The sequence below is a fragment of the Lepisosteus oculatus genome, chromosome 3 (genome assembly GCF_040954835.1).
Source record: "Lepisosteus oculatus isolate fLepOcu1 chromosome 3, fLepOcu1.hap2, whole genome shotgun sequence".
NCBI classification, from domain to species: domain Eukaryota; kingdom Metazoa; phylum Chordata; class Actinopteri; order Semionotiformes; family Lepisosteidae; genus Lepisosteus; species Lepisosteus oculatus.
This window is the reverse complement of record NC_090698.1, coordinates 6,100,681-6,116,980: the sequence shown is the minus strand read 5'-3', so window position 1 is coordinate 6,116,980 and position 16,300 is coordinate 6,100,681. Positions and strand designations below refer to the sequence as shown.

The window sequence follows — 16,300 nt, the reverse complement described above, 5'->3', positions numbered from 1 at the left end:
ATCTAGCAGAGAGTTTACTGTTTAGTCCAGGAACAGGTCAATGTCAGTGTTGCCCCTGCCCAGAGACACAGCGGACGAGTTGTACAGTCTTATGGCAGAAGGCAAGAATGACCTCCTGTAGCGCTCCCTGTCGCACCGTGGATCAGCCTATTGCTGAGCGTGCTCTTCATTCTCACAAGCATGTCATAGGGGGGATGGGAGACGTTGTCCATGATGGCCTCTAGTTTGGACACCATTCTTCTCCAGGGAGTCCAGGTCACACCTATAGGAAATTTGAATGCAAATTGAAGTCTTTAAGAAATGAAACGTATTCAAACGATGGAGCAGAACTTATCAAGGCCTCCTTTTCCCTCGTGAGAACTGCTTAACTATGAGTCGCGTGCTCCCCGGTCACTTAATGCCATGGTAACCAGCATAATAATAAAAAATAATTGCTTACACTTATATGGCGGTTTTCTGGACACTCCACTCAAAGCGCTTTACAGGTAATGGGGATCCCCTCCACCACCACCAGTGTGCAGCCCCACCTGGATGATGCGACGGCAGCCATAGTGCGCCAGTCCTCTCCCCACACACCAGCTCTCAGGGGGGAGGAGAACAGAGTGATGAAGCCAGTTCAGTGATGGGGATTATTAGGAGGCCATGATTGGTAAGGGCCAATGGGAAACACCCTGGGATTTTTAATGACCACAGAGAGTCAGGGCCTTGTTTTCACGTCTCATTCGAAGGGCGGCACCTTTTTACAGTACAGTGTCCCCATCACTATACTGGGGCATTAGGACCCACATTGGCTGCAGGGTGAGCGCCCCCTGCTGGCCCCACTAACACCTCTTCCAGCAGCAACCTTAGTGTTTCCCAGGAGGTCTCCCGTATAGGTGCTGACCAGGCTCACAGGAGCTGAGCTCCAGTGGGTTGCTAGTTGTGAGTTGCAGAGTGATACGGCTGCTTGCTTTTTACATATAAGTTATTTTTACAAGTTATAAGCTTTTTACAAGTTATTTTTATTAAAATTTATGGTGTAGGCAATACATGGTTTCTTCATTCGAAAGCAGCAATGAGTAAACTTAACCACAAAAGAGCAGGCGGACCTGGGAATAAATTATGGTTAGTGTAGGTTTTTTTTCCAAAGACTGAACTAAGTCTTTTTTTGTATTCAAAGGTTGGAAAATAAACCCGGTCTCACATTCATATTCCAGTCATATAACATTTACATTGCTTGCTAAATTTTAAATGATTAAGATGAATTAGTCAGGACATGGCCAATCATCAGCAATGTAATCTGTGAGGGTCTAGTAATGCCTAGTTCGTTCGATGGCATTGGTAGTCGCAAAACCAGGAAGTGTTTTGCGGCGTTATTGTTGCCAAGTGCTCAGTGTATCTTTTATTTTATAGCAAATTAGAGCTGTTTCGAGAGCCTCATGGACGAAGACAAAGGGATGTTAGGTGCTCTCCGAGCTTTAGGGTGAGTGTCCTCAATCATTAAATCAATGAATGCGGTAAGTAGTTGTTTCAAAGTTGAGCAGTATTCCGTCAGGATGACAACTATCGAGCTCACTGCTTGTACGGCAGAGCCGTGTTCAGTTACATTGCAGCAGCTACTTGTGTGAGACATGCGTCAGCCAATACTTAAAATCCGACTTGCTTTTCATTTTCGTACTGCAAAGCTTGTGCAGGACCTGTTATGTTATTACAGGGGATTGTAGAGCCCTGTGATAATATAACTTTTTGTTCTGTGACTGTTCTACTGTACTGGGACTGTAGCCCCTATTGTAACAGGACTGTTCTACTGTACTGGGACTGTAGCTCGTACTGTAACAGGACTGTTCTACTGTACTGGGACTGTAGCCCCTATTGTAACAGGACTGTTCTACTGTACTGGGACTGTAGCTCCTACTGTAACAGGACTGTTCTACTGTACTGGGACTGTAGCTCCTATTGTAACAGGACTGTTCTACTGTACTGGGACTGTAGCTCCTATTGTAACAGGACTGTTCCACTGTACTGGGACTGTAGCCCCTATTGTAACAGGACTGTTCCACTGTACTGGGACTGTAGCTCCTATTGTAACAGGACTGTTCTACTGTACTGGGACTGTAGCCCCTATTGTAACAGGACTGTTCCACTGTACTGGGACTGTAGCCCCTACTGTTACAGGACTGTTCTACTGTACTGGGACTGTAGCTCCTATTGTAACAGGACTGTTCTACTGTACTGGGACTGTAGCTCCTACTGTAACAGGACTGTTCCACTGTACTGGGACTGTAGCCCCTATTGTAACAGGACTGTTCTACTGCACTGGGACTGTAGCTCCTATTGTAACAGGACTGTTCTACTGTACTGGGACTGTAGCTCCTACTGTAACAGGACTGTTCCACTGTACTGGGACTGTAGCTCCTATTGTAACAGGACTGTTCTACTGTACTGGGACTGTAGCCCCTACTGTAACAGGACTGTTCTACTGTACTGGGACTGTAGCCCCTATTGTAACAGGACTGTTCTACTGTACTGGGACTGTAGCCCCTATTGTAACAGGACTGTTCTACTGTACTGGGACTGTAGCTCCTATTGTAACAGGACTGTTCTACTGTACTGGGTCTGTAGCTCATATTGTAACAGGACTGTTACTGTACTGTTACTGTAGCCTCCTGTTCTCTCTCTTAGGTACAGAGACAGTGTGTGTGGCAGTGGGTGTCAGTGTCAGTGTGAGGATGCACAGTGCTCTGTGTTCCCTCCTCTCATTCTCTGGCTCCTGTCACAGCTGAGGGACTCTGGTGGTCTGGAACAGGACAGCAGCAGCCCTGGACAAGGTCACTGTACAGCTTTTACTCTATTCACAACATGCATATTGTCAACACCCTCAGTGTGTATGAAAATGATGTTGATAATGGAACTCTCCACAGAGAAAAGCAGAGATAATTCCTGTTTCTGGGATGGGACGGTTACGACACAGGAGTCCCTAACTTTAAGCACACGTTTATCTTGGTAAATCTGAAAATATCTGCAGGTGGCTGCGCTCCGTGACCATCCAACAGACCAGTCAGAGACCCGCGGCCCTAAACTCCTTCTTCACCTGCTGCTGAAACACTCCCTGCACACCCCACGCTGACGATAGGGCCCACCCAGCTTCACCTATTTCTGTGTGCTGACGGCCAGATCTGCCTGGCAGGTGTAGGAGATAAGAAGTGCATCGCTACCGGTTTTGTCAGCACAGACGCGTGGCCTCTCTCCTCCTCGCCACTCACGCCGGGCGAGGAAGAGGAGGGAGAGGGCTGACGCGCGGCCCTGCTGTGTTTCTCCAGGCTGTGACGGCGGCGCCTGCCCTGCGGCCCTGGAGCAGCTGAGCGCCGCGCTGGAGGAGATGCACTGCCCTCACCCCGCCCTGGGGCACGGCCTGGACAGCGCGCACGCCCGCCGCACGGCCATCGGTCAGAGGGGGGGGGCGGGGATGAAACGAAGAGAACGAAGCAGAGAGCCGGAGAGAGAGGGGGGTAGGAGTGGGACAGGGGCAGGGTCGCAGGAGAAACCGGAGGATGCATGTCGACTGTGAGCCTGTAGGCGCTGTGATGTATATGGGGGGCAGTGTCAGTGAAGGTCTGTTCCTGTCAGTACAGTGTGTGTGAAGCTGCTGCCTGTCGGCCTCTCTGTGTGCAGAGTTCCTGGTCTCCGAGCTCCAGGCGACACAGATTCTACGAGCAAGAGAGCGGCACCAGGGGGGGGCAGAGGGAGCGCGGGCCGCGAGAGGCGGAGAGGAGGAAACGAGGGGAGAAGGGAAAGCAGGCACAGAGGAGGGACGGGGGGAGGCAAGAGCTGTGGATAAAGACACAGGAGACAGTGGAGAAATGGAGAGAGAGCTGCTCTTGCTGTGCCGGGCCCTGGATCTCCAGCCCAGCTCCTTGTTGACTGTGGTACAAGGTGAGGTGAGTCTGCCACTGGTCCACACACAGTGGAGGCTGGACAGGTAGATGCGCCTGAAACAAGAACAATCGTATAAATCTGAACAGGTTAGTACACACTGGTCAGTCTGGACAGGTACACAAACACTCATATCAATCTGAACAGGTTAGTACACACAGGTCAGTCTGGACCAGTGTATCCATCTGATACACAAACAATCTTAGAAATCTGAACAGGTTCATACACACAGGTCAGTCTGGACCAGTCTATCCATCTGATACACAAACAATCTTAGAAATCTGAACAGGTTAGTACACACAGGTCAGTCTGGACCAGTGTATCCATCTGATACACAAACAATCTTAGAAATCTGGACAGGTTCATACACACAGGTCAGTCTGGACCAGTGTATCCATCTGATACACAAACAATCTTAGAAATCTGGACAGGTTCATACACACAGGTCAGTCTGGACCAGTGTATCCATCTGATACACAAACAATCTTAGAAATCTGGACAGGTTCATACACACAGGTCAGTCTGGACAGGTACACAGACACTCATAAATCTGGACAGGTTCATACACACAGGCCAGTCTGGTCAGAGACACACATGTACACATGCACAGGTGAGAGAGAGTTACACAATCACCTCATCGCTCTCCTGTTCAGACTGCACTTGATATTAAATTGTTTATGAATTGCAGTGCATTTTCTTGTTGGGTGCCTTTCGGTTTTTCGTCCAAGTTAATCGTCATTGGTAATACAAAGTCTTGTTGTATACAGGTGGTGTCACGCCTTGCCCGACTGCCAGGGGGCGCTCCCCCAAGGCCACTGCTGAAGTTGCCCTTAACCTCAGAGCAATGGGTACGATGCCACCGGGGTAGTGCTGGGGGAGGAAGGGTTCAGGCATGAGAGCTACTGATGGGGATGTTGAAGGGACTTTAGTACTGAATTACTCACAGTACGTTTTATGACCTCTCTCGTTATAATGGTAGTAAAGGTAGTTTGCCTTGTGTATTAGCCTACAACAGCAGAAACAAGCCCAATCAAACAGCTGCCCCTCCCTCTGTGTCTTACGGTCCCTCTCAGGCCCGCATGGAGGAGATCCATCAGGCTCTCCGTCAGGAATATGAGTGTCGGCGTCACATGATGATCAAGCGCTTCCAGGTCACAGTCGGCTCTTTCCACTGGGGCGAGAGAGGACAGGTATGGCCCTCTCACTGTCTCCTCTTCCAGTCTCTCTCACTGCCACTGTCTCTGTTCTCTCACCCTGTCCACCTCACACTGTCCCTCTCTCTCTGTCCACCTCACACTGTCCCTCTCTCTCTCTGTCCATCTCACACTGTCCCTCTCTCTCTCTGTCCATCTCACACTGTCCCTCTCTCTGTCCATCTCTCACTCTTCCTCCCTCTCTCTCTGTCCACCTCACACTGTCCCTCTCTGTCCATCGCACACTGTCCCTCTCTCTCTGTCCGTCTCACACTTTCCCTCTCTCTCTCTGTCCATCTCACACTCTCCCTCTCTCTCTCTCTCTGTCCATCTCACACTCTCCCTCTCTCTGTCCATCTCACACTGTCCCTCTCTCTCTCTGTCCATCTCTCTTTCCATCTTACACTGTCCCTCACTCTCTCTGTCCACCTCACACTCTCCCTCTCTCTGTCTGTCCATCTCACACTGTCCCTCTCTCTCTCTGTCCATCTCACACTGTCCCTCTCTCTGTCCATCTCTCACTCTTCCTCCCTCTCTCTCTGTCCATCTCACACTGTCCCTCTCTCTCTCTGTCCATCTCACACTGTCCCTTTCTCTCTCTGTCCATCTCACACTGTCCCTCTCTCTCTCTGTCCATCTCTCACTCTTCCTCCCTCTCTCTCTGTCCATCTCACACCGTCCCTTTCTCTGTCCATCTCACACTGTCCCTCTCTCTCTCTGTCCATCTCACACTGTCCCTCTTTCTCTGTCCATCTCACACTCTCCCTCCCTCTCTCTGTCCATCGCACACTGTCCCTCTCTCTCTGTCCATCTCATACTGTCCCTCTCTCTGTCCATCTCACACCCTCCCTCTCTGTCCATCTCACACTCTCCCTCACTCTATCTCACACTTTGCCTTGCTCTCTCTCTCCATCTCACTCTCACTGTCTCTACTGTCTTTTCTCTGTCCATCTCACACTCTCCCTCGCTCTCTCTCTCCATCTCACACTCTCTTTTGCTCACTCTGTCCATCTCACTCCTTCTTTCTCTCACTGTCTTTCCTCTGTCCACCTCGCACTCTCTTCCTCTGCCCACCTTGCTCTCGGCCTCATTCCCTGCCGCCCTGACTCTGTTCAGAAGTGCTCTCTTGACATGAGGGAGGTGTGAAAAGGCAGCCGGCTCGTGGCCGGGCGCAGGTGATGTCCTCTACTGGCTCTGTCCCTTGCTCCCCCCGGCAGGACCGGAGTCGGCTGATGTCCACCGTGCTGCAGCCTCTAGAGAGCGCTCTCTCCCCGCTGCCAGCCACCTCCCTCTGCCACCTGCTGGCCACCAGGGAGGACCAGTCGCGCATCGTGGCCACGAGCTGCGGAGAGGCCCGGCGTGTCACCTGCTGCGCCGTCAACAAGGCGAGCACCTGGGGCAGGGGGCTGGGGGGGGTCCGTCCGCCGCAGGTGACTCCCCGCGCGAGCCAGGGGGCTGGGGGGGGTCCGTCCGCTTCAGGTGACTCCCCGCGCGAGCCAGGGGGCTGGGGGGGGTCCGTCCGCCGCAGGTGACTCCCCGCGCGAGCCAGGGGGCTGGGGGGGGTCCGTCCGCTTCAGGTGACTCCCCGCGCGAGCCAGGGGGCTGGGGGGGTCCGTCCGCCGCAGGTGACTCCCCGCGCGAGCCAGGGGGCTGGGGGGGGTCCGTCCGCTTCAGGTGACTCCCCGCGCGAGCCAGGGGGCTGGGGGGGTCCGTCCGCCGCAGGTGACTCCCCGCGCGAGCCAGGGGGCTGGGGGGGTCCGTCCGCCGCAGGTGACTCCCCGCGCGAGCCAGGGGGCTGGGGGGGTCCGTCCGCCGCAGGTGACTCCCCGCGCGAGCCAGGGGGCTGGGGGGGTCCGTCTGCCGCAGGTGACTCCCCGCGCGAGCCAGGGGGCTGGGGGGGTCCGTCCGCCGCAGGTGACTCCCCGCGCGAGCCAGGGGGCTGGGGGGGTCCGTCCGCCGCAGGTGACTCCCCGCGCGAGCCAGGGGGCTGGGGGGGTCCGTCCGCCGCAGGTGACTCCCCGCGCGAGCCGCGGGGCTGGGAGACTCACTCGTCCCCCTCTCGCTGTGCTCCCAGGTGCTGATGGGCAGTGTGCCGGACCGAGGGGGCCGCCCTGGGGAGATCGAACCGCCCATGCCCTCCTGGGGAGCCCGGAGACAGGGAGGGGGAGGCCGCGGGGGCCGGAGGTACTCCGGCAAGAAGAAGAACAAGAAGAAAGAGTGAGGAAGAGGAGGAGCCTGTCCACTCCCGGGCATCACGTACTGCTGACCTCCAGACACAGGTGAGGAACGAGAGGGAGCGGAGACAGGGGGGGAGAGACAGAGGAGGGTAGGAGGAGTGGAGGAGAGACAGAGGAGGGTAGGAGGAGTGGAGGAGGGGGGGAGAGACAGAGGGGGGAGGAGGAGGAGGAGGGGATGGGGGGAGAGACAGTTGAGGAGGAGACAAAGACAGAGACATCAATATATGGTTTTGTCTGAAACCTTAATTTGATTTATGCACAACAAAGCAGGTTGTGTGGTTGTGTTTTAATTTGTTTTGTGTGTTTCTTTCTCTTCTGGGTTAACTCTTCTGTGTGTTGTGTTTCTGTGTACAGTGGACTGTTGGAGACATTGTGCAGCAAAATCATTGAATCACCAGAGGAATGCACTGTATGTGATTAAATGTATATGCACATGTATGTATATCTATATATTTTTTTATCCCAGTATGTATCTAAAAGTTTCTTCCAGTGTGGGCTGTTCTTGGTTTTTGGTGTGTTAGCGTTACTGCTGGTGCCGTGCTTGTTAGGTTTGATCACGACAAACTGGTTCAGTGATCTCTGCCAACATATTTAATAAGGTATGTAGAGATCTTTCTCCTGGAGATCCGTTAGTAACTATTTTTTTTCAATTGCCAGTCTTGCTAGTAGGAGGCACCTCTGCTCCTTGCAAAAAATGTTGATTCTTGGTTTCTGGAAAATAACAAGGGTTTATCTCATCACAGCCCACAGTATTCTGTTATTTCTGACACTAGACTAGACTGTACATTCACTAATCGGTGAGCTAACTGATTGCACTGTCTTAACAAAAACCGCAAATGGTTATGGATTTGGTAGTATGATGGGAAGCAGAGAGACTGCAAGGTATTAGAGTTATTACTAATTCTCAAATAAAATGGGTATAGTTATGTTGGGGTCAATGTAAAATTTCAGAGCTTTAATTGAACTTTAAACTTTAAATAATTGCGTTATTCTTGTAAATCAATCTCAATCTAAGAGGCATATTTTGTTTGAATAAAAACATTGTCCTTCTTTGGGGTCTTTTTTTTTATATTCAGCGTTGTTTGTGTTTATCAGACAGTGTGCGTACCAGAGAGTGTGTGTGTGTGTGTATGTTGACGTGTTGTGTGTATTGCTGGTGTTCATACGGTATCTGGGAAGGTGTCTCCACTGTGCTGCTGTACAATCCCAGTGCTGACCTCTCATGAGGTCTGGCCTAGCAGGTGAGAGCAGAGGGGGCTGGCGGGAGGTCTTCCCCGTACAGAAGTGCGAGCGGGCGTGCGAGCGGGCGTGCGGGCGTGCGAGTGTGCGTGCGTGCGTGCGCGTGCGTGTACGCTATTCCAGGTGTGGCTGGAATAGCAAGGACTGAAAGTAAGTGTCCTTACCAGGATATTTATTCCTCTCCAAGCGTTGGTGTGTGGATGGTTGATGCAGAGGGATATTAGGATACCTGCTCCTGCTATAGTTACTACATATGCTGCTACTAGTATAGTCAATATACCTGCTGCTGCTACTAAACACTACCGATCTTACTGACTCTGCAGTTACACTGTTAGACTAACACCTTTGTTGCTACTATTGGTACTGCTTTAACGACTACTGTTACTCCTGCTACATGCTGTTACTCCTCCAGATATTGCTACGGCTGTTACTAAAGAAAATTTACAAATTAGTGGGTGACAAAATCAGATGTAATTCCATTTTTTTTTTATTAAAACATTCTCATTTAGGGTCTAATGCCCTCAAGATGAAAAATTCTTTTTCCATACAGAAATAAAACAATCACATTGCATTTCTGCTACAAAACATTTTAAGTGTTTAAAAAAACATTAATGCACAGATTCAATAAATAAGATCTACTTTTGTTGTTTTAAATAAAAGAGCATCAAGTCTGTTTCTGGCAGTGCAGTAAGTGTGAAGAGGGGGGGCAGAGAAGGAGTCAGAAACTGAGGGAGAGGGGGGATAATGGAGAGAGAGGGGTGACTGGGGGAGTGATGGGGAGGGAGGGGTACAGAGAGGAGGGATAATGTGGAGAGTGGGGTGACTGGGGGAGTAATGGGGAGGGAGGGGTACAGAGAGGAGGGATAATGGAGAGAGAGGGGTGACTGGGGGAGTAATGGGGAGGGAGGGGTACAGAGAGGAGGGATAATGGAGAGAGAGGGGTGACTGGGGGAGTAATGGGGAGGGAGGGGTACAGAGAGGAGGGATAATGGAGAGGGAGGGGTGACTGGGGGAGTAATGGGGAGGGAGGGGTACAGAGAGGAGGGATAATGGAGAGGGAGGGGTGACTGGGGGAGTGATGGGGAGGGAGGGGTACAGAGAGGAGGGATAATGGAGAGGGAGGGGTGACTGGGGGAGTAATGGGGAGGGAGGGGTACAGAGAGGAGGGATAATGGAGAGGGAGGGGTGACTGGGGGAGTAATGGGGAGGGAGGGGTACAGAGAGGAGGGATAATGGAGAGGGACAGAGAGGGGAGGGAGGGGTAGAGAGAGGGTGATGGGGAGGGAGGGGTACAGAGAGGAGGGATAATGGAGAGGGACAGGGAGGGGTAGAGAGGGGTGATGGGGAGGGAGGGGTACAGAGAAGGGGTGATTGCAATACAAGGAGGAAAGAGTGATGCAAAGGTGATCTAGGTACAGGGAGGAAGAGGAGAGAGGCAGAGAGTCATACTGGGAGGAAGAGGGGAGAGGGAGATACAGTAGAAGGTCAGAAAGGCTTTTTGTGGAAGAGGTGAATTGGCAGTCTGAGCTTATTGCCTTTCTTATTATTGCTGTTGCTCTGGAAGGCAGGAGCTGGAGGAGCACAGACAGAGCTCAGTGGCTCCTCTCTCCTCATCGCTTCCTTAGGGTTATATGGAGCCCTGTATGGCCCCTCAGTGTTTACATGGAGATCTGAGGGCACCCTCACAGTTTATACGGAGCTCTGCAACGTATGAACATCATGAACTGGTGACAAATAATTAAGCAACTCCCAAACAAACTGCAGATTCCCCACCGGGCACTTACACACCACAGGTGAGAGGTGTGTGGAAACCCAGGAGCCCTGGGTTGGCCGTCCCTCTTGCTGTCAGATACCTGCCATCACTTCAATGGCCAGCAGGGGGCAGGCCGAGAAGGGGCCAGTGTCGGTGGCGCTGCCATTGCAACTTTATCGTATTGCCTGTTGGGATCTGTTTCTTGCTGTGCACTGCGAAGGAATGGCTTGATGTTTCCTGACCAGTGCTCACGCTCGCTCGCACACACACGCGCACGCACGCACACACACACACACACACACACACACCTGCCTTTTCTTTCATGTTGCAAATTATTGTTAATTTCAGTTTCACTGTTCAAAAACCTGATCTTCAAGCAAGCAAGATGGTTCTGAAGTGCACTGGAGTTGCTGAATTGTTGTTACCACCCTGATGTTACCCTGGATGAATCTAGCTGGTTGCTGGTCTTTCAGTCTTTCAGCGTTTGTGCGGCGCTCTTCGGACTGAACCGTGTGCATTTCCAGCCCCTGAGGGATCTTTCACAAAACTTGACTTGGGCTCAAAAACCAGGCAGAGGCAAATCCATTACAGCTCATGTCTTACCAGTGCGTTCCCTGTCTAGAGCTGGGAGACCTGGACAGCGTACACTGGAGACACATACACCAAGGCCGTTCCCCATGGGGTGCCACAGGAAACTGTTCTAAGGGTTCTGGGCTTTTGGGAACCGCGTGGACCCCGATCCTGCCCCAGGGTCCCACGACTGTTAAGGCGGCTGTGTGACTCGCTGTGGGTGGTCCTGGACGGCCTTGCTCCTCGCACCTGCGACCTTGGAGACATTCCGGACCAGAAACATTCGGAGGTGAAGCAGTAGAAGTGGCAGTAAAAAGACCTGATCCGGTCTGTGTTAGTGAGAGGTCCTGGAGACCCCGCTGGGCCAGCCGCCGTCTCAGCCCCTGGTTTACTGGGGATCGCGCGGCGTTTCCACAGGCGACCAGCCGCAGCGTCAGCAGATTGCTGGGCAAACGTTCCCCAGCGAGCCTCGCGGGGCGATATCCTGTCGGCCTTGACGCGTCTGCGCCGGGCCGCCCCCGAAGCGATGATTCCTCCATCCTCCGTCCGAGCGCGGCGCTGCTTTTCACAAGAGGGAACCCCGACAGCGGACGGGCTGGACGACGGGAGTGTGCTGGGACGAGTTCATGCTGTTCGTCATGGTGGCGGGCGTGGGGGTAGTTGGGGGTCAGGGGAGTCTGGGCAGGCAGGGACTGGCGGGGTGGCGTCCGAGTGTCCGCTCAGGTCTTGGCGTTCCGCGGTAGCTGCAGCTCCTCCATCTTCATGATGAGGAAGGAGACAGGCGGAGACTCCCCGGCCCCCAGCGAGGCCTGGGACCCCTGTGACCTCAGCGACCTCTGGGACACCAGCGACCCACGGTCCTGGTTCTGTCGGCGCAGCTGGCTGGCGCAGGGGCTCGGTTTCTCCCGCAGGGGGCGCTCAGACGCCTGTGTGAGAGAGAGAGAGACAGATTGAGATCTGATGCAAACAGAGGACCTGTTCTGGAGGTACACCGCAGTGCGCTCCCATGTTTTCTGCACGGAGAAACGCAGTTCTGTCTCCCGCTGGGATTGTAGCCATTTTGTTTTCACGTGGCAGTTGATCGTCCCGTCCAGGAGCTGTGCGGAGCTGTCCGGCCCGTCCAGATGAGCGTTGCCGGGGAAACTGAGCCCCGTGCAGCAGTGAGATTTGATTCCCCGGGATCACATTCCCCCCCCGCCCACCACCACCCTCCGCGGGTTTCTCGTCTGCTGACCTTCTCCGCGGGGTGCGCCCTCTGCAGGGGCGGCAGGGGTCCCGGGGCGGGCGAGCTGGGGTCCGTCCTGCCCCCTCTGTCCACGGGGCCCGGGGTCCAGACCCCCGGGTCCGTCTGGGTGGAGCGGTCCGAGAGCTGCGAGACCCAGCGGGCCGAGTCCATCCCGGGCCCCAGCGACCGGGAGCGGCCCTGGAGGCCCTCGCCGCGCTCCGCGCCCCCGCCCCCGCCCTGGGGGAACACGAAGGCGTCCTCTTCCGAGCCTGGGGGGCAGAGAGGGGCAGCACCGTGACCGGGGGAGACGGGCGCAGTGCACCTGTGCTCCTGAAAATCTTCGAATCGGCGCGTTGCTGCCTAACAGAGCCGGACCTGGGGTGCTGTCTGTGTGGAGTTTGCGTGCTCTCCTCGTATTCGCGTGCATTTCCTCCCGCAGTCCAGAGACATTCTGGCTTCGGGGAAAATTGGTCATAGCTGTAAGTGTGTGAGACCTCTGGCTTCGCATTCACCCCGGGACATAACCTCTGCTGTCTCATGTACTCAGCTGTTCTCTCCTGATCTAGCTGTTTTCTGTAATCTGCTGTTTTCTGATTCTTGTTGGCACGCAGGGGCGGAGCTGTGGCTCTGTGGCCGAGGACCTGCGCCTCCGCCACCTGTGGCTGGAGGGTTGCCAGTTCGTATCCCACGGCCGGCAGAGGAATCCTACTCCGTTGGGCCCCTGAGCGAGGCCCTTCACCCCAGCTGCTCCAGGGGCGCCGTATCAATGGCTGACCCTGCGCTCTGACCCCCAGCTTCTCTCCCTGTCTGTGTGTCTCATGGAGAGCCAGCTGGGGTCTGTGAGGAGACAAATTCCTAATGCAAGACATTGTATCTGGCCAATTAAGTGATCTGATCGTGTCTCGTTTCCGTGTGGATACCGCGATGGCGCTGTGCTCGATTTCCTCGCGGCACCAGGTTTTCCGGGTCGTCCGGGCTAACGAGAGGGTGTGGATTTGTTTTTGCTGCGCTAGCGCGGACAGGCGGGGCAGTTCCGGGAGGCAGAGGGGTCACTCACTCCAGCTGTGGGTCTTGCTGCAGGTCTCGGGGGCTGGCGTGGAGGGGCAGGAAGGCGGGGCATCGCCGGGCAGCACGGGGAAGCGCTTGTGGCACTCCAGCACCACCTGGTCCTTACAGTGCCGGTGACAGTTCACCCCGCAGTCTGGACAGAGAGAGGGACTGGTCAGCACCTGGCACGGCGGCGGTAACTGAGGGACTGGTCAGCACCGGGCACGGCGGCGGTAACTGAGTGACTGGTCAGCGCCGGGCACGGCGGCCAGTAACAGAGGGACTGGTCAGTCTCAAAGTAACAGAGGGACTGGTCAGCACCGGGCACGGCAGCCAGTAACAGAGGGACTGGTCAGTCTCACAGTAACAGAGGGACTGGTCAGTGCCGGGCACGTCAGACAGTAACAGAGGGACTGGTCAGCGCCAGGCACGGCGGCCAGTAACAGAGGGACTGGTCAGTCTCACAGTAACAGAGGGACTGGTCAGTCTCACAGTAACAGAGGAACTGGTCAGCGCCCGGCACTGTGGCCAGTAACAGAGGGACTGGTCAGCACTGGGCACGGCGATATTCTGGTTAGTACAGAAAAGCATCGGACGTGCTGCTCGCTGTGTTCTTATAGTAGTGAGCTGGTTGTTATGGTGATGTGGAAGAGGCTGTTGGCGTATGAAAGGCTTGTCTTACCTCTGCAGCGATAGCCCTGTTTGATGACTCCCCAGAGCTGAAAGACAGGAGACATATACAGCAGTTACTCAGAGTGGACCTGAACTACACTGCACTTACAGAGTGGGGGTCAGTTACACAGTGGTTACTCAGAGGGAACATATATTACACTGAAGTTTCTCAGATTGGACATTAATTACACAGCAGTTACACAGAGTGGGGTTGAGTCACACAGCAGTTACACAGAGTGGGGTTGAGTCACACAGCAGTTACACAGAGTGGGGTTGAGTCAGACAGCAGTTACACAGAGTGGGGTTGAGTCACACAGCAGTTACACAGAGTGGGGTTGAGTCACACAGCAGTTACACTGAGTGGGGTTGAGTCACACAGCAGTTACACTGAGTGGGGTGTAGTCACACAGCAGTTACACAGAGTGGGGTTGAGTCACACAGCAGTTACACAGAGTGGGGTTGAGTCAGACAGCAGTTACACAGAGTGGGGTTGAGTCACAGAGCAGTTACACAGAGTGGGGTGTAGTCACACAGCGGTTACACAGAGTGGGGTGTAGTCACACAGCGGTTACACAGAGTGAGGTTGAGTCACACAGCAGTTACACAGAGTGGGGTTGAGTCACACAGAAGTTACACAGAGTGGGGTGTAGTCACACAGCAGTTACACAGAGTGGGGTTGACTCACACAGCAGTTACACAGAGTGGGGTTGAGTCACACAGCAGTTACACAGAGTGGGGTTGAGTCAGACAGCAGTTACACAGAGTGAGGTTGAGTTACACCTCCAGAGTAAGAGTAAGTACACTGACACAGCGAGAGAGATAGGGACTTGCAGAGTGAGAAAGACAGTGGGGATGACAGTGGTAGAGGGAGAGACAGTGCGAAGGAGAGAGATACAGAGACAGACGAGGTGCCTCACAAAGCCCCCGCAGGCGTCGCAGAAGGTGGGCCTCTTGTACGTTGTCTCCTGGAAGTTGTGCAGGATGTTGAAGCCCAGCTTGGCACAGACAGACATCCCCCGCATGAAGTAGGAGGTGATCTCCTCACGGCTAATCTCCCCCTGCCTGGACAGAGCAGAGCCCGCGCTGAGTTAGTCCAGCACTCTGCTGGAGCAGAAATCACATCATTAAAACAGGAGAGAGCAGCGCTAAGAGAGAGGGGGAATGGGGGATATAGGAGGAGGGAAAGGGGAGGGCTGTCTGTTTCTCCTAGTTGGGTGTGTGTGGCTGTCTGTTTCTCTTGGTAGGGTGTGTGTGACTGTCTGTCTCTCCTGGCGATGTGTGTATGTGTTTGACTGTCTGTCTCTCCTGGCAGTGTGTGTGTGTGTGTCTCTGTCTGTGTGTGTGTGTGTGTGTCTGTCTGTCTCTCCTGGCGGTGTGTGTGTGTGTGTCTCTGTCTGTGTGTGTGTGTGTGTGTGTCTGTCTGTCTCTCCTGGCGGGTTGTCTGTGGCTGTCTGTCTCTCCTGGCGATGTGTGTGTGTGTGGGTGTCTGTCTCTCCTGGCGATGTGTGTGTGTGTGGGTGTCTGTCTCTCCTGGCGGGGTGTGTGTGTGGGACTGCCTGTCTCCCCTGGTGGGGTGTGTGGGACTGCCTGTCTCTCCTGGCGGGGTGTGTGTGTGGGACTGCCTGTCTCTCCTGGCGGGGTGTGTGTGTGGGACTGCCTGTCTCTCCTGGCGGGGTGTGTGTGTGGGACTGCCTGTCTCTCCTGGCGGGGTGTGTGGGACTGCCTGTCTCTCCTGGCGGGGTGTGTGTGTGGGACTGTCTGTCTCTCCTGGCGGGGTGTGTGTGTGTGACTGTCTGTCTCTCCTGGCGGGGTGTGTGTGTGGGACTGCCTGTCTCTCCTGGCGGGGTGTGTGTGTGGGACTGTCTGTCTCTCCTGGCGGGGTGTGTGTGTGTGACTGTCTGTCTCTCCTGGCGGGGTGTGTGTGTGGGACTGCCTGTCTCCCCTGGTGGGGTGTGTGTGGGTGTCTGTCTCTCCTGGCGGGGTGTGTGTGTGGGTGTCTGTCTCTCCTGGCGGGGTGTGTGTGTGGGTGTCTGTCTCTCCTGGCGGGGTGTGTGTGTGTGACTGTCTGTCTCTCCTGGCGGGGTGTGTGTGTGGGTGTCTGTCTCTCCTGGCGGGGTGTGTGTGACTGCCTGTCTCTCCTGGCGGGGTGTGTGTGTGTGACTGTCTGTCTCTCCTGGCGGGGTGTGTGTGTGGGACTGCCTGTCTCCCCTGGTGGGGTGTGTGTGGGGCTGCCTGTCTCCCCTGGCGGGGTGTGTGTGTGGGTGTCTGTCTCTCCTGGCGGGGTGTGTGTGACTGCCTGTCTCTCCTGGCGGGGTGTGTGTGTGTGACTGTCTGTCTCTCCTGGCGGGGTGTGTGTGTGTGGGTGTCTGTCTCTCCTGGCGGGGTGTGTGTGTGGGACTGCCTGTCTCCCCTGGTGGGGTGTGTGTGGGGCTGCCTGTCTCCCCTGGCGGGG

The 16,300-nt window shown here is 54.6% G+C and overlaps 2 protein-coding genes across 4 annotated transcripts in view; one reads left to right on the top strand and one right to left on the bottom strand.

Annotated features, from left to right (window-relative positions):
- The first annotated feature begins 1,325 nt into the window (after window positions 1-1,325).
- Window positions 1,326-8,392, top strand: im:7138535 (protein FAM98C). 2 transcript variants are annotated; one of them, XM_069186450.1, is made up of 9 exons: window positions 1,326-1,462; window positions 2,662-2,807; window positions 3,300-3,425; window positions 3,652-3,917; window positions 4,680-4,760; window positions 4,986-5,102; window positions 6,323-6,490; window positions 7,180-7,384; window positions 7,697-8,392. In XM_069186450.1, the coding sequence occupies exons 1-8, from the start codon at window positions 1,419-1,421 to the stop codon at window positions 7,324-7,326; spliced, it is 1,095 nt and encodes a 364-aa protein (XP_069042551.1). In that variant the 5' UTR covers window positions 1,326-1,418; the 3' UTR covers window positions 7,327-7,384; window positions 7,697-8,392. The 2 variants fall into 2 exon arrangements, with proteins under 2 accessions (XP_069042551.1, XP_069042553.1); XM_069186452.1 differs by lacking the exon at window positions 2,662-2,807 and having other exon boundaries at window positions 1,360-1,462.
- Window positions 8,393-9,045: 653 nt separating this feature from the next.
- The window catches only part of rasgrp4 (RAS guanyl releasing protein 4), a 40,944-nt gene continuing 33,689 nt past the window's right edge, over window positions 9,046-16,300 (bottom strand). For both annotated transcript variants that reach the window (XM_069186448.1, XM_069186449.1), the window contains 5 exons: window positions 14,766-14,910; window positions 13,859-13,895; window positions 13,187-13,330; window positions 12,139-12,398; window positions 9,046-11,830 (listed from right to left, as the gene is read on the bottom strand). In XM_069186448.1, the coding sequence (XP_069042549.1) occupies window positions 11,624-11,830; window positions 12,139-12,398; window positions 13,187-13,330; window positions 13,859-13,895; window positions 14,766-14,910 (793 nt within the window). In that variant the 3' untranslated portion in view covers window positions 9,046-11,623. The remainder of the gene's footprint in view (window positions 11,831-12,138; window positions 12,399-13,186; window positions 13,331-13,858; window positions 13,896-14,765; window positions 14,911-16,300) is intronic.